This window comes from Hemiscyllium ocellatum, chromosome 19 (genome assembly GCF_020745735.1).
Source record: "Hemiscyllium ocellatum isolate sHemOce1 chromosome 19, sHemOce1.pat.X.cur, whole genome shotgun sequence".
In the NCBI taxonomy this organism is placed as follows: domain Eukaryota; kingdom Metazoa; phylum Chordata; class Chondrichthyes; order Orectolobiformes; family Hemiscylliidae; genus Hemiscyllium; species Hemiscyllium ocellatum.
Window position 1 is genome coordinate 40843865 of NC_083419.1, and position 18348 is coordinate 40862212.

Here is an 18348-nt window from a genome sequence, read left to right on the forward strand (position 1 = left end):
ACAAACCTTTTCAATTGTACTTTCAAAATTGAAATGTGAAATGATAGATAGCATTTTGTCCTTTGTTACAATCCTGATGGAGACTGATAATTTTTTAAAACCTCTCAGACTTCCAATCAATGGCTGAATGAGCGATCCCACAAGATTACATGTTACAAAATCTCCATTGTAACAAGTGACTAAAATAATACTTATTGATTAAATGCTATTTTATTTTCGTAGGAAAATCATACTTTCGATACAGAAAGTGACATTTACCTTGTATACTTACCACACTTCACATTAGTTATGGAATATGGCAAAAGGTCTGTTTCCATGTTGTAAAACTCTATGACTCTATGATTGCACTCCCAGATTCCAATGGGTTCCCATCTTCCCATTTCATGATGTAGTAACTTTGGGTGACTGACTACAGACACTGACCTCAGTTTCTGAAGTATTTTATTAATACAACACCAGCAGAAGAAGGCAGTTTCAATGATTGCATTTGCCCTACCCATGCCAAACAAATCTCCCAGAATCAGTGGAATACTGCAGGATTTGCCTTTTTGATAAAGACCGTCTCACTCCCACTTCTAGCTAAAGTAGCTCAGAAAGTTAAGCAGCCTTTTCTCCCAGAACTTCTGCTGTCAGTCTGTAATAAGTCACTAATTTGTAGGGAGGCCTGTACATCCTCTGGCATAATTTAATTGCACATATGCCCCTATTCAATTTTTAATCTGCCAAACCTCACATGTCTCTTCACTAAATTGAGCTGGCATCCTGTGACCATTCCACTGGCCTGTTTGTATGCTCTTGAAGCCTTTTGCAGTCTGTTTCATTTTCATTTCCAAACTTCACCTTTTGTACAATCAATGAACATATTGTGTTGACAGCCAGCTTCCCCAAGATCTATTACTTGTCCTCACGTGACTATAAAGATACCAACAAAAAGACCTGAAACACTTATCAACAGGTAATTTATCAGCAGTCCATCTGTGCCCAGTCTGTGGCCAAAAGAATAACTGACACTGGTTGAATAGGAGCCTCCTTATTGACAGTAACCAAACAACAATCCTTCCAACAGGACTCATAGATAGTCTTCTCTGGCAATGTAAGAACTTGATGACTTGTCCCTGTAGGACAAACTGAGCTCCTGTGGGACAACCATGCTGGGCCACCAGTAACAGTGGCCATTTTCAAGGCTGTACTTTGTGGACTTCAGCACTCAGGCCCTGAACTGACTGGTCTAGGATACAAAGAGAGGCAAAAATGAGGACTGCAGATGCTGGAAACCAGAGTTTAGATCAGAGTGGTACTGGAAAAGCACAGCAAGTCAGGCAGCATCCAAGGAGCAGGAAAATCAACATTTTGGGCAAAAGCCCTTCATCAGGAATAGAGGCAGGAAGCCTCCAGGGTGGAGAGATCCACCCTAGAGGCTTCCTGCCTCTAGTCCTGATGAAGGGCTTTTGCTCAAAACATCAATTTTCCTGCTGTGCTTTTCCAGCACCACTCTGATCTAAAAACTAGGATACAAAGAGAGCCACATACCCTGTGTATGACATCACATTACCCTTGCCTGCTCTCCAGCTGCTGCCACATCATGTTCTCCATAAACTAGCTGCTCTCACATCAGCTCATGCACGTCAATCCCTAAAATGTGATTGAGCTCATCTGGTCTGTAGATAGCTCCCTTGTACTTCATGCTCTGCTTTATGGAAACACCTGGTATTAGAGGCATGGAGGTGTACAGCATGGAAACAGACCATTTAGTCCACCTTGTTCATGCTAACTAGATATCCTAACCTATGCTAGTCCCATTTGTCAGCATTTGGCCCATTTCCATCTAAACCCTTCTTATTCATATCCCATCCAGATGCCTTTTAAATGTTGTAATTGCACCCACCTCCACCACTTCCTCTTGCAGCTCATTCCATATACGCCCTCTGCATGAAAAAGTTGCCCCTTATGTCCATTATACATTTTTCCCCTCTCACCCTAAACCAACACCCTCCAGTTTTGGACTCCCACCCCAGGAAAAGTCCATGTCTACTTACCCTATCCATGCCCCTCATGATTTTATAAACCTCGATAAGGTCACCCCTCAGCCTCCGATGTTCCACAGAAAACAGCCCCAGCCTATTTAGCCTCTCCATAGAGCTCAAATCTTCCAATCCTGGCAACATGCTTTTAAATCTTTTCTGAACTGTTTAAATTTTCACAACATCCTTCCAATAAGGGGGAAACCAGAATTGCACACAAGATTTCCAAAAGTGGCCTAACCAATGTCCTGTACAGCCACAATATGACCTCCTACACTCACTGCTCTGACCAATAAAAAGAAGCATACCGAACGCCTTCTTCACTATCCTATCTACCTGCGACTCCAATTTCTAGGAACTGTGAACCTGCACTCCAAGGTCTCTTTGTTCATCAACATTCCCCAAGACTACCATTAAATATATAAGTCCTGCCCTGATTTGCCTTTCCAAAATGCAGCACCTCAGATTTATCTGAATTAAACTCCACCTGCCTCTCCTCAGTCCATTGGCCCATCTAATCAAGGTCCCATTTGTAATCTGAGGTAACCTTCTTTGTTGTCCACTACACCTCCAATTGTGATGTCATCTGCAAACTTACGAACCATACCTCCTATGTTCACATCCAAATCATTTATATAAATGACCAAAAGCAATGGACCCAATACTGATCCTTATGGTACTCCACTGGTCACAAGCCTCCAGTCTGAAAAGCAACCGTCCGTGACCACAACCCTCCGTCTTCTACCTTTGAACCAGTTCTTTATCTAAATGGCTAGTTCTTCCTTTATTCCAAGTGATCTAATCTTGCGAACCAGTCTACGATGAGGAACCTTGTTGAAAGCCTTACTGAAGTCCATTTAGATCACATCCGCTGCTCTGCTCTAATCAATCCTCTTCATTACTTCTTCAAAAAAACTCAATCAAGCTAGCGAGACATGATTTCCCAAGCACAAAGTCGTGTTGGCCAGCCATAATCAATCCTTGCCTTTTCAAATGCATGTAAATCCTTCCTCTCAGGATTCCCTCCAACAACTGAGGTCAGGCTCACCAGTCTATAGTTCCCTGGCTTTTCCTTACCACCGTTCTTAAATAGTGCCACCACATTAGCAACCTTCACTTTTCTGGCATCACAGCTGCGACTATTGATGATATAAACATCTCTGCGAAGGGCCCAGCAATCACTTCTCTAGCTTCCCACAGAGTTCTAGGGTACACCTGATCAGGGCTTGTGGATTTAACCATTTTTCTGCATTCCAAGACATCCAGCACTTCCTCCTCTGTAATATGGACATTTTTCAAGATGTCATCATCTATTTCCCTATCGTCTATAACTTTCATGTCCTTCTCCACAGTAAACACTGATGCAAAATACTTGTAAAATACTTGTTTAGTATTTCCCCCATCTCCTGTGGTTCCACACATAGGCTGCCTTGCTGATCTTTGAGGGTCCCTATTATCTTCCCAGTTACCCTTTTGTCCTTAATGTATTTATAGAATCCCTTTGGATTCTCCTTACCCCTATTTGCCAACACTATCTCGTGTCCCCTTTTTGCCCTCCTGATTTCCCTCTTAAGTATACTCCAACATGCTCCCCCCAACTCTTCAGTCACTTTCCCTATTTTATTTCCCAAGAGTAGGCCATGTTTTGCGACCTTCTCTAATAGGTACATTCACATACTGAATCAGAAGATTTTTGTGTACACACTTAACAACTTCTTCTCCATCTAAACTCTTAACATAATGGCAGTCCCAGTCTATATTCAGAAAGTTAAAATCCCCTACCATAACCACCCTAAAATTCTTACAGCTGTCAGAAATCTCCTTCCAAATTTCTTTCTCAATTTCCCGCTGGCTATTAGGAGGTTTTTAATGCAATCCCAATAAGGTGACTATCCCTTTATTATTTCTCAGTTCCACCCATATAACCTCCCTGGCTGTATTTCCAGGAATATCCTCCCTGAGTACAGCAATCATGCTATCCCTTATCAAAAATGCCACACCCCCTCCTCTCTTGCCCCCATTTCTATTCTTCCTGTCTCCTCTACCCCACCATCACCTCCCCTTACTAGTTTGAATCCTCCTGAGCAGCTCTAATGAATCTCCCTGCCAGTATATTAGTCCCCTTCCAATTTCAGTGCAATCCATCATTCTTATACAAGTCATGTCTACCCCAGAAAACATTCCAATGATCCAAAAATGTAAACCCTTTTCCCCTGCACCAGTCACACATTCTTCTGCTCTGTCCTCCTATTCCTACCCTCATTAGCTTGTAGCACTGAGTGTAATCCTAATATTACTATTTTTGAGGACCTACTTTTTAAATTCCTGCCTAACTTTCTATATTCTCCCTTCAGAATCTCATTCTTTTCCCTTCCTATGTTATTAGTTCCAATGTGTACAACGACCCCCTGCTGGTCCCTTTCCCCTTTGAGAACATTCTGCACCCTCTCCAAGATATCCTTGATCCTGGCACCAGGGAGGCGACATTCTGACTTCTCACTGCCAGCCACAGAAACATCTGTCTCTGCCTCTGACTAGGAAGTCCTCCATCACAATCAATCGCTTGGAAGCCGACGCACTGCTCGTTACATTTGAGCCCGTCTTAGTACCAGAAACTTGGCTCTTTGTGCTACATTCCCCTAAGAGTCCATCAACCCCTTCATCTTCCAAAACAGCATACTTGTTTGAGATGGGGATAGCCACAAGAAACTGCTGCACTACCTGTCTCCCTCTCCAACCTTTCCTGGAAGAAACCCATCTACCTGATTGTATCTGCGGTTTTTCTACCTTCCTGCAACTGCCATCCATCACACCCCCTAGCCTCTGTAGTTTCCGTAATGCCTTTAATTGCCACTCCAACTCATCCACGTGATCTGATAAGTTTTGCAACCAAAGACACGTCCTGCAGACATAATCATCAATAACATGGAAATTCTCTTTAATCTCCCACTTCCACCAGGAAGAGCACATCACTCTCCTAAAGGCCATCTTTGCTTCTTAACCATCTACAGACCTAAACAAAAGCACAGTCTTATAGTCTTAAAAAACACTGCTCCAGACTCGCTTAGTAACTATGTTTTATATTTTTTAAATTTAACAAAGGGTACGTAGTTCTACATAGCATCTCTGGGCTGTGGATAGCTGCATGGATGATCTTTGAGGATGCTCCCTTTTACTATGCTGGCATTTTTCTTGGTCACTAGCATCTCTATTTTATCCACAACACAGAGTTAGTGTCTCTCATTCCTTTCAATATTACACAATATCTTCATCTTAATTTTTACACTACAATTTGCTCTCTAGTGTAGTATTAAGATCTCAGTCTTTAGAGGCTTTTTCTGATGTCCCTATTCTGATCTCATTTGCATATTCTATTCTACTACATTTGTGGACACGATCTCTCAATACTTCGGAGATCTCTGCCAGATTGTCACACATCTGCTGATGTCCAAGACAACCTATGACTCTTGAGGATTTGCCTCTTTGTCCCATGGAGATTTAATATGACAGTCCTCCCCTCTCAAAGGGGACTGTACACTGATACCTCTGCCTTTGACACCTTCTCCACCACAGTAATGCTGCACTCCTCACCTAATGCCCTTGACATTAAAACAATACATCGATTCACTAGTGTGCCAGTATATGTGCTGGTGTGACAATGATTCCTCAGACAAATTTATCTTCTTTTGTTTCCCAATATGTTTTGGTGTCTGGGGTGGGACTACAACCTGTGAGATGAAGACATGAAAACCATTATCATTCTTCAGTGATGGGTCTGTATACTACATCTAGTGCTTAGCATGCTGTCAGACTAGACTTTCCTCATAAATTCAGTACTACCCTTTGACTTTGCATCCAAATTCCCTGCAACCCAAAACCCTTCAAACTCAATAGCCTCCCAAAGTAAACAGCCTTGTGGAGCACCAGCATATAATTCCGGGAATGCCTCTTCCGTGGTCGTGTTCAGGTGAAATGGGGGATTTGCTGACACTCATATGTTCTCTAGATAGGATCCTGGTTCACACTACATATCACATTCAATCTCAGCATCGGTCTTCAACACCATTCATCTCCCTTTCTTGACCTCTTGTCCTGCAAGGATAATAGGGAGAGGGAGATGAGTCAGTGCAATGCTCTTTGGAAAAGGGGATTTCCTCCAGCTGATTTGAAACAGCATCTCCCATCTGGTTGCCTTACTTATTAGCACTGTGTGCTGTGTAGGTGACTTGGGTACACATTCCTCCAAGGTTGAGGAGGAATATGCACTCTGTTTCACCCCAGATGCTTTGCTTGATGTATGCTTGAATCCGAAGGGAGACACCAAATATGCAGAAGTCTCAATGACTTTGCTAGATTATAGCAGGCTGCAAAAGTGCTAGTGGCACTGCACTTCAATTTTTTGGAGCTCTGCACAAACTGAATGCAAGTTGCCTTCATCATGATTGGGAAAATCTTGGAGCGGTTGACAAGAGATTGTCCTTCATGTCATTGAACACCTGCACCAGAATGTTTAGCTCATGGTTCTTAAAGTTCTGAGCTGAAAGTCCCAGCTCTTGCAGTGGCTTCCTGCCTCTGACTTCCTGGTACTGGAGGAGATGGTTCAGTTTGTGTATTTCCTGTGTGGGACAAAACATTGGCTTGGTAAGATAAGACCATGTTAACGTGAGGTTGGTGTCTTGTGGTCTGAATGCCAGTTTCTCATCTACAGGCTTGTGGCTATTGCTAAGTGATTTGGCATGCATTGACACTGTGGCCATGTTGTAGGGGAACAGAGCTCCTTGAGATACACACATATTTGCCTTATATCCCAATTCCGTTACCTAGAATTGCTTTCAAAGTATGTAACAAGTATGTATAACATTGTAGGTTCGTACAGTAACCTGATTTGATCTTGGACATGCAAACTCTATCTTTTTAGGGAATAAATAAAGTGATTTATTTAGTTGGCAGCAGCAGTCATTACAGTCAGGCATTAGTCACCAGTCAAGGGACAGAAGGAAATGGTATCAGCAAGATGATGATGATCTTAAGAAACCAATCAAGAATTAGGCACATACTGCCTAGAGAGACAAAGCAGTGAAAAAAACAGTAATATTGTAAATGGACATACTGGAGCTCGGTTTTGAAGTCTAGAAGATAAGTTAGATCAATGTGCATTCTGTGCTCTTTTACTTTCTGTCTGTCTCGCCAATCCAAGACTGATTGTATACTGTTTACATAGTTGTGAGCTAATTTGAGTTCACAGTTGCCAGTGACAATATACAAGAGTAGTACCGAGCAAGAGCTAATACTATAATAACTCTTAGCAGTCCAGGAGCACAGTAGTATGAAGAGAAGAGAGAAGAAGAAATTTAAACCAGAACAGCAGCAGACACGTACAGAATCAACCGTGAGCAATTGTTCTGAAGTGAGTTGGCTGAATCACTGCTCGCATTAAGAATAATTTTTTTATACTTTTCGTGATACACTTTATAAGTTATGTGAAATGTGTGATCTTGTAGCTAATCAGCATTGAAGGACTTTTCATATCAGCTATCTCATGCTCAGTCTATAATTATAATTGAGGATTCCTGTTGTGCTGTGGTAGCACCCCTACATCTGGGTTCAATCCCACCTGACCCAGACATGTGTGATAGCATGCTTGAACAGGCTGTTCAAAAATATCTGTAATTATAATTGTCTTATGTTTTATAATTAAAGTTAAATTAAACCCTATAAATCTGACACAAAGGCAGCACTGATCAGCATTTATAGGGTAGCAGGATATATAGAGAACCTGTGTTATCAAAACTTAGCTTTTCTAAATGCTGAGAACATTTGGATATTCTGAATCAAGGAAAGGTCGTTAGGCTCAAGCACTCGATTTCTTTATAGACCTCAATTCCAAGCTTCTCACTATATCCTTCAATTTTTACTTATTAAAGATGTACCTGTTTGCTCATTTATGTATTTACACTGTCTGTTATAATGACAGCTCCTGTTAATTTACATTGTTGCCAACTGCCTTCATGTAAAACATAGTTTTGTATGGTTTTGTCTGTATTCCATTCTTATGAACAACCTATGCTTTGACCAAAGTAAATCAGAGCAGGACTTATACACTAAATGGTAAGGTCATGGGGAGTGTTCCTGAACAAAGAGACATTAAAGTGCAGGTTCATAGTTCCTTGAAAGTAGATTCACAAGTGGATGGGATAGTGAAGAAGTTATTTGGTATGCTTTTGTTTATTGGTCAGAGCATGGAGTATAGGAGTTGGAAGGACAACTTGTGACTGTACAGGACATCAGTTAGGTCACTTTTGGAATATTGCATGCAATTCTGGTCTCCTTCCTATCAGAAGGATGTTGTGAAACTTGAAGGGGTTCAGAAAAGATTTACAAGGATGTTGCCAGGATTGGAGGATTTGAGCTACAGGGAGAGGCTCGAATGCTGAGGGATGACTTATAGAGGTTTATAAAATCACAGATAAACAAGGTTGGTGTGAGTGGGTCCAGAACTAAAGGGCATAGCTTCAGGGTGAGAGGGAAGAGATATAAAAGGGACCTAAGAGACAGCATTTTCACTCAGAAGGTGGTGCGTGTGTGGAATGAGCTGCTAGGGGAAGTGATGGAGGCTGGTACAATTACATCATTTAAAAGGCATCTGGATGGGTATACGGATGGGAAGGGTTTAGACGGATATGGGCCAAATGCTGGCAAATGGAACTAGAGTCAGTTAGGATATCTGGTCAGCATGGATGAGTTGGACTGAAAAGTCTGTTTTTGTGCTGTAGATCACTATGACTCTATGACTTTATGTATCCACAAATAATTAAATCCTTTATCACTCTGGTCTCTGGATTTGAACATATGAATTAGGAGCAGGAGGTGGCCACATGGAGCCTTTAACCTGATGTGCCATTCACTAAGATCATAGTTGATCTGATCACTCCACATTCATGCCTTTCATCACTTAGCTTATCAGAAATATAAGTCTGTGGATAGTACTTGAGAACCTCTTCTGTAATTTAGCTTTTAGTTTCTGTTCCTGTGTCAGCAAAACCTCTTGCCTACTCTTTCCTGTCATGCCTTAAAAATATTCAAAGACTCTGCTTCCACAGCCTTTCAAGAAAGAGGGTTCCAAAAACTCTTACCACTAAGAGAAAAAACAAATCTTCTCATCTCTTCATTATTTTTAAATCGTGATAATCCTTGGCAATCCTATCTAACACTTGAAAACATCATTATCATCCAGAGCTTTCTCCAGCCTCTCTTAGAATTGAAACTTTAGATTCTACATTTGTCCATGTTTACCTACTTCTCCATCCACTAAAAAAACCAACAGTACTAAGTGATGTGTTAGTAAGCTTTGCTTTAAAGTATTAAGCCTTCACAAGCCAGAAACCTGATCATCAATGGGCATTTTGACACAGGATGACGTGCATGTGACATCGGCAGACCTTGAGAATGTCTATTTGGCCAATAGCAACGCTGAAGTATCGATTGGAGAATTCAATGAAACATTAAGTTTTAAAGGTACGGTCAGTTCATGTAACACTGTAATCTGTGTAATTTACAAATGTAATGTGACATTGTTGATGCATTTTAGTTTCGTGGTATCTATAGAGGAGTAAATTTGGAGAATTTGTTGGAGACCAGAATAGTCTGGTATTCAGTGGAGGAAATTATGACCCATTTCCCTCCTCCTCCAACCCTCACTCACTCCACAAAATTGGGGTGGCTACAAAGAAGCAAGAGGAGGCTGTTTAACCACTGAGTCTGTCCAATCGTCAATGAGATCACTACAGAACTGAAACCTAACTCCATAGATAGAACTTGAGAACTGTTGTTTTAAAATTTAGCTTGTAATTTCTGCTCGTCTCCAAACAGAACCCTTTCTCTACTCCTTTCGATCTTGTTGATCTATTGTTTGGTTTGCAGTACCTGTATTTTCACTCATATCCAAACATCTTATACAAAAACATCAATTTTGAAAAAGAAAAATATATTGATCTTTTTGTATAAATATGTATAATTTTGTAGACTGTTGGTTTATTAAAAGAAAAACAAAAAATTAAGAATGTTTTTCTGTTTGGTCATAACTATTGGAAGGTATGATATGACAAATAAATCTTTAACTTACGCCAGTGTTTAATAAGGAAACCTCAGGCTATTTGATATTTATCCTGTTCTAGTGGGAAGCAGAACCCTTTGCTCTGATTGTCATTTGTCCTAAAGTTTTGGGCAGGATGTGACGAGTGGCACTACTGAGTAAATTGTGTTAGACTATCAGTTATAGATAAGAAAAGTCAGCATATGCTTCATTAAATGTTGCACCAAATATTCACATTCAGAGATACCCCTTAACCTGAAAAAAGGCCACCTGCTGTAGTGTCACCTTCTCAAACATGCTCTCCAGTTCTTAATAGAAAAGCAGCAATTCTTGCATCTCCTCCAGTCACCATCTTCAATAAGTTAGCTTTCATCAAAACTAATTGTTCCTTTAGTTTAATTTTATAGCTATTTAAGAACAACTGCAATTCAGGATCGCTATCCAGAGCTGTTAAAAAAATATGTAATCTGTGAGTGGTCCTGAGTATGTCACAAATTGATTAAATTACTTAGATCACTGCCCATGGAATTTTATTTTACAAAATCATTTGAGATTCCATTTCTGGATGCATATTGATTGCTCATTGCCTGTATTTGAAATTGTACGTCTTCCTTCTCTTAGAAATGATTCAAAAAGATAAATTTTCTGAAAGTGCACATGAAGTTCGGAGAAGGCCAAGATTTATCTCTAAAGAAGACGTGGAGACAAAAGTAAACAGGTGATTAAAAATGCAATTAATGAGGTTGGCAAGCATTTTTCATTATTGTATGTTTGTTTATTTAGCCTCTATTACCTTGCAGAGTTTAAAGTCTTCAGTGAGGGAAGCAATGGTAATAATGGAGAATGAAATGTTTTCTAGCTCAGGCAATACCAGTAGCATCAAGCAACTCAGGGTGGGAATTGTAGGCAGCAGCAAAGGCAACCTGAGGATTCTTTGCTTGTTCACAAAAGATGTGTTTATTTTAAACTTTCCAGCTTTTTCTGATAAACATTCAGGTTTCTCCGTGAAGGCATTTACATAGCCAATATCTTACAAGTTGCTCCTTCATATTTTGCTTCAACATTTTTCCTGTAAATTCATGTTTGAGTTCTCCAGTCAGGCAACTGCCTTGCCATAGCATTAATCAAAAGCCATAAGTTACAGACTGTGTAACGAGGTCTGTAAAATGGTATTTCTCCTCGATCTCTGTTTTGTAAGGTAATGGTTCTGAAAGGGTTAATCTTGCAGTTGCATTAAGTCCACACAATTTAATGAGGCACTCAGTCTTTGTGTGAAGAAGCAGTGTATATGAGCCCCTGATGGAGATAGACATGTCATCTCTGGCTATTAATAGTCTTTGAAATTTTGTCCAATTAGTCAAAGTAACTTGTAGCAAACTAATCCTGTTGTGTAAGACATGTGCCTCTTCTCAGTAAGATTCAATGGTGGTTTCTGCTCAACCAGTGCTAATTAAGTGGGCTATTAGTCTCAGCTCAAAAGGAGGGTGGATAGCAGTACCCTACCACAACCAGTGCTGCCGTGATTGGTGCCACAAATGCAACTGCCACATTATCACCTCTGGATTTCTTGACTGTACCATAATCCTTCAGTGTCTCTTCTCTCCATTGTTTCACAAAATGTGACTTCCTTCACCTCTTTCCATGCTTAGATTTTTGGATCATGCCACAGTATCTTTAGAAATGACATGTATTTTACTGTCCCTGGACTACTACTTGTGGAATGTCCTATGGATCTGTCCTTGTCTCCTCCTCTTTCTTATGTGGGCATTGCCTCTAGATGGCATTATTTAAAGACATAGAGTCAGCTTCTACAGAATGGCCTTTAGCTGTAGTGAGGTGCTGATAGCCTGGGGTTTCATTAGGGAGCAGTTTGCAGGATGCTTCTCTGGCCTCTTCAGCTTGATGGTAAAATGCTGCCACTTTTCCATGTGCAAGCTTCATTAGGGCTATGGGGCCTTCTAGAAAGTTCTGATGGCATGTGAAGAGTGCTGTCATTTGGATTTTAATTAGCTTAATTAATACCATTAATAGTCATCAATCATCAGAAGCCATCTTTGTTGGCAAAATGGTCAGAGGTTGACAGACATATCAATTAGTTGGGAGAAATTGCCAGGCCACTAAACTCTAAACCTGGCTCTATCTCAGGATAAAAATTTTACCTAACTGTTTCAGTGCTCCCTAACCAGCCTTCCATCTTTAATCCTCCATATATTTCAACTCTTCACAAACTTTGTTAGCTGCAGTCCCATTCAGCTATCATCCGATTTTTGCAAAAATGCTGCCCACTCCATGTTTCACGTCAGCTCTGATGAAGAGTCATCTAGACTCAAAACGTTGGCTTGCTCTCTGTCCATGGATAGTGCCTGGCCTGCTGCTTCTTGTTTTCAGTGTAGATTCCAGCACCTGCAGTAATTTGCTCCTTCATTGTCAGCTACATTGCTTCTGCTAACATTAATGGATATAAAATCACAGACCATGAAATCACAATGTTCTGACAAACCACTTGTGGTTTGGAAAGTTGTGCCGATACCACAGGACCTTGGAAAGCTCCACCAATAATGTGTCCAGATGGGAACATTTCCCTTTCAGGGCTTCATAGCATCAACAAAAGCTCAGAATAATCATTAGAATTTATGATATGTAAGAACTAAATGGTTCTGTAAGTATATTATCAGCTGGTGGATTGTCCAGTGGTTTATTTTGGAGGTGTGCATTCCTAGCAACTTTCCACATGGAATTCTCATGCATATAATTTTCCAGTGGTGTTAGTATGAAACTACACTGCTTTTTTTTTGCATATTTTGTTTCACAGTTTCAAGGAGTATTTAAATAAAGCCTTAGTGCATGAAAATTGAAACATACAGAACTTCCCCATAAGTTGTGATGGGACTGTGCTCAAACTCCAGCCTTACCTTTACAATTGTATATAAAGAGAATACCAGATGTAAAAAAGTTTTCAAGAAGTAGATGCAGTTTTTAAATGTTAGTTCTCAATAGTATTTTGTGTCATTCTTAATTTTTGAAGGCATTTTTCTATAATTCCCAATTTTTTGTTTGTTTTACTCTATTGGCATTTTTACACAAATAGGTGTTTTATTTGGAACATCTATAGGAGGTTCATTGTTGGTCACAGTCTCACTAAGGGTAATTTTACATGAATATTGCATTGGGAGAGGGATTTTATCCATGGGAATTTTAATTTGTGAATTCAGGCTACACTGTGATTCTCCCCTCTAACTTCAGGTCTTTGCATGCCTATCATACCATTGCCAAGAATCACAAGCTCTTTAGGCTTTTGTTCAGCTTTGCATAGTTATACAACTTTGACATGAATTGCAAGGATATGTGAAGCCAATCTCTATTAGGGCTATTGCTGCCAGTCAAAGTGGCAGCATTTTTAAAAACTGCAATTATATATGCTCCCTGATTTATATATTTTTTGTCTCTTATTATCCTCTCTCCTATTCCCTTGCCTTTTGATATGCTCCCAGCTGGAAAATGGGAAGCCTTCAAAAATGAGATAACAAGAATCCAGAGCCAGTATATTCCTGTTAGAGTGAAAGGCAAGGCTAATAGGTGTAGGGAATGCTTGATGATGAGAGAAATTGAGGTTTTGTGTTAAGAAAAAGATGGAAGCATATATCATATAGATAGCAGATATCAAGTGAATCCTTAGAAGAGTATAAAGGCAGTAGGAGTATACTTAAGAGGGAAATCAGGAGGGTAAAAAGAGGACACAAGATGTCCTTGGCAAATGGGGTTAAGGAGAATCCAAAGGGATTCTACAAAAACATTAACGGCAATAGGGTAACTAGGGAGCAAGTAGGTCCCCTCAATGATCAGCATAGCAGCCTTTGTGTAGAACCACAGCAGATGGAGGAGATACTAAATGAGTATTTTGCATCAATGTTTACTGTGGAGAAGGACATGGAAGATAAATGGTTACATCTTGAAAAATGTCTATATTAGAGAGGAGGACGTGCTGGATATTGTAAAATGCATAAAATCCACTCAACTCATAAAAGCACATTTATCCACTCAATCCCCAGGACCTGATCAGGTGTGTCATAGAATTCTATGAGAAGTAAGGGAAGTGATTGCCGGGCCCCTTGCTGAGATATTTGTATCATCAATAGTCACAGATGAGGTGCTGGAAGGCTGGAGGTTGCTAATGTGGTGCCTCTATTTAAGAAAGGTGGTAAGGAAAAGCCAGGGAACTATAGACCGGTGAGCCTGACATTGCTGGTGGGCAAGTTGTCGGAGAGAATCCTGATGGACAGGATGTACATGCAATTGAAAAGGCAAGGACTGATTAGAGGTGGTCAACATGGCATTGTGCATGGGAAATCATGTCTCACAAAGTTGATTGAGTTTTTTGAAGATGTAACAAAGATTAGGGCAGAGCAGTGGATGTAATCTATATTGACTTCAGTAAGGTGTTTGACAAGGTTTATCATGGTAGACTGGTTAGCAAGGTTAGATCTCATGGAATACAGGGAGAACTAGCCATTTGGATACAGAACTGGCTCAAAGGTAGAAGACAGAGGGTTGTGGTGGTGGGTTGCTGTTCAAACTGGAGCCCTGTGACCAGTGGAGTGCTGATGATTTGGATGTGAACATAGGAGTTATAGTTAGTAATTTTGCAGATGACACCAAAATTGGAGGTGAAGTGGACAGTGAAGAAGGTTACCTCAGAGTACAACAGGATTTTGGGCTAAAGGGCTGACGAGTGGCAGATAGAGTTTAATTTAGATAATTGCAAGGTACTGCATTTTGGAAAGACAAATCAGGGCAGGACATACACTTAATGGTAAGGTCGTGAGGAGTGTTGCTGAACAAAGAAACCTTGGAGTGCAGGTTCATAGTTCTTTGAAAGTGGAAGCACAGGTAGATATAACAGTGAAAATGGCATTTGGTATGCTTTCCTTTATTGGACAGAGAACTGAGTACAGGAGTTAGGGGGGTGGGGGGACATCATGTTGCAGCTGTATAGGGCATTGGTTAAGCCACTTTTGGAATATTGTGTGCAGTTCTGGTCTCCCTCTTATTGGAAGAATGTTGTGAAACTTGAAAGGGTTCAGAAAAGATTTACAAGCATGTTGTCAGGGTTGGAGGATTTGAGCTATAGGGAGAGGCTGAATAGGCTGGGACTGTTTTCATTGGAGCATCAGAGGCTGAGGGGTGATCTTATGAGAGTTTATAAAGTCATGAGGGACATGGATAGGGTCAATAGATGAGGTTTTTTTTCCCTGGGTTGGGGGAGTCCAGAACTAGAGGGCATAGGTTTAGGGTGAGAGAGGTAAAGTTTAAAAAGGACCTAAGGGACAACCTTTTCATGCAGAGGGTGGTGTGTGTATGGAATGAGCTGCCAGAGGAAGTAGTGGAGGCTAGTACAACTACAATGTTCAAAAGACATCTGGATGGGTATATGAATAGGAAGGGTTAGAGGGGTATGGACCAAGTGCAAGCAAATGGGGCTGGATTTGGTTCGGATATCTGGTTGGCATGGACAAGTTGGACTGAAGGGTCTGTTTCTGTCCTGTATGTTTTTATGATTTTATGACAAAATGTCTTAGGACCTCTCTTCAAATATGGGCCACCTTCAAAACATACCAACAGAACATTCAAGTAGGAAGTTGTCGATATTTAAACTGTTGTGCTCTGAGATTAAAAAGAAATCTCTCATTGCACCAAACTTTAAGAGTTGATTTAAAATTGAAGTCAATCACAGGCAATGCTGTATTCTGCAGATCCTGAAGGTAAAATCTGCTTAATGCATGCTCAACCAATTTTACTAAAGAACTGAAGAACTGTACATTCTTTGAACTTAATTTTATTCGAAAAGATGGTTTTCTGATTGTCTTATTGGCAAACTATCTCTCAAAATGCCCTAGTATTCAACATTAAATAACTTTACAGCACAGAGGAACCTCTTGGCTAGACCAATTCAAATTAATCCCAATGCGCCATTTTCACTATGATGTGTTTTTAATTTCTTCTTTAAATTGTTTATCCACTTTTTTTTAAAGATGCAATGGTCTGTCTTTCAGCCAAGTGTAAAAGTGCGCAATTTGAGATGGAACTCCCCAACTCTCTATATGAAGAATTTACTCCAACTCTCCATCCTCAGTCGTAGTTTTAAATTGGAACCTCATTTTTAATGATTTGTTTTCCATAGGGAATAGGTTTCCTCTATTAATTCTATCATATCACTTAGAGTTACTGGAAAATATGATGAAGTTATCTTGGAATTCTCCTGACTATCTTCCAATCCCCTGGAGTTTTGCATGTTTAAGAGGAAATAGAAAGATCCTTTTCAGATTCTCTGATGTCTTGCTTCAGGTCCATGCCACTTAGCTGCCTTGAGAACTATTACTTAAAGTTAATGGTTATAAAATCATGAGTCGAGCAACTGCATTATTCCAACGTGGCTACCAAATGGATAATGTATATATGAGAGAAAGATCTAACATGATTAGATCACATTCTGAAAGGTCAGAAGAATGACTTGTGGAAAATTGGTATAATAAAGAGTGTTCAAGGTTGAGATTGTGCAAAAGAAATTTTATGCTGTATTTACGAGTTTAGTAATTGAAGTAAGGCAGTGCAAAGAAACCTCCCTCCTGTACAAAAGCAAAAAATGCTGGAAAGTTTCAACAGGTCAATTTTCTTCAGAGTTCTGTAAAATGGTCACTGGACTCTAAATATTAACTCTGAGGTATTCCAGCAATTTCTGTTTTTGTTTTAGATTTCCAGCACCCACAGTTCTTCATGTTATTTTAACCTCGCTCATCTGTTGTACTGAACTTGGGAATGTGTAATTTTAACCTCACTCATGTGTTGTACTGAGCTTGGGAATAGAACATAGAAGCATAGAAAAATACAGCGCAGTACAGGCCCTTCGGCCCTCGATGTTGCGCCGACCAAAGTCTACCTAACCTACATTAGCCTAATAACCTCCATATGCTTATCCAATGCCCGCTTAAATGACCATAAAGTGGGAGAGTTCACCACTGCTACTGGCAGGGCATTCTATGAACTCACAACCCGCTGAGTAAAGAATCTACCCCTAACATCTGTCCTATACCTACCACATCTTAATTTAAAGCTGTGTCCCCTAGTAACAGCTGACTCCATTAACAGAAAAAGGTTCTCAGTGTCTACCCTATCTAAACCCCTAATCATCTTGTACACCTCTATCAAATCTCCCCTAAACCTTCTTTTCTCCAATGAGAACAGCCCCAAGTGCCTCAGCCTTTCCTCATACGATCTTCCTACCATGCCAGGCAACATCCTGGTAAACCTCCTCTGCACCCGTTCCAATGCCTCCACATCCTTCCGATAGTATGGCGACCAAAACTGCACACAATACTCCAGATGAGGCCGCACCAGAGTCTTCTACAACTGCAACATGACCTCAGGACTCTGGAACTCAATTCCTCTACCAATAAAGCCCAGTACACCATATGCCTTCTTCACAGCACTGTTTACCTGGGTGGCATGGACACCAAGATCCCTCTGCTCATCCACACTAGCAAGTAGCCTACCATTAGCCCAGTAATCCATCTTCTTGTTACTCCTACCAAAGTGAATGACTTCACACTTAGCTACATTGAACTCTATTTGCCACCTTTCTGCCCAGCTCTGCAACTTATCTATATCCCGCTGTAACCTGCCACATCCTTCTTCGCTGTCCACAACTCCACCGACTTTCGTGTCATCCGCAAACTTGTTCACCCAGCCTTCAAGCCCCTCCTCCAGGTCATTTATAAAGATGACAAACAGCAATGGTCCCAAAACAGATCCTCGTGGAACACCGCTAGTTACTGCACTCCAAGATGAACCTATTCCATCAACTACTACCCTCTGTCTCCTTCCAGCCAGCCAATTCCTAATCCAAACCTCTAATGCACCCTCAATGCCATACCTCCGTAGTTTTTGCGTTAGCCTACCATGGGTACCTTATCGAACTCCTTGCTAAAATCCATATACACCACATCTACTGGTTTGCCCTCGTCCACTTCCTTAGTCACCTTCTCAAAGAATTCAATAAGGTTTGTGAGGCACGACCTGTCCTTCACAAAACCATGCTGACTATCCTTGATCACATTATTCCTATCCAGATGGTCATAAATCCTATCCCTAACAATTCTCTCTAAGACTTTGCCCACAACAGAAGTGAGACTCACTGGCCTATAGTTACTCGGGCTATCCCTACTCCCCTTCTTGAACAAG

The 18348-nt window shown here is 40.6% G+C and overlaps 1 protein-coding gene across 1 annotated transcript in view; it reads left to right on the forward strand.

The window, feature by feature from the left end:
* The window catches only part of LOC132824715 (protein mono-ADP-ribosyltransferase PARP12-like), a 60942-nt gene that overhangs the window by 25840 nt on the left and 16754 nt on the right, over positions 1–18348 (forward strand). The window contains exons 7-8 of the mRNA XM_060839387.1: positions 9434–9536; positions 10735–10831. Coding sequence (XP_060695370.1) covers positions 9434–9536; positions 10735–10831 — 200 coding nt within the window. The remainder of the gene's footprint in view (positions 1–9433; positions 9537–10734; positions 10832–18348) is intronic.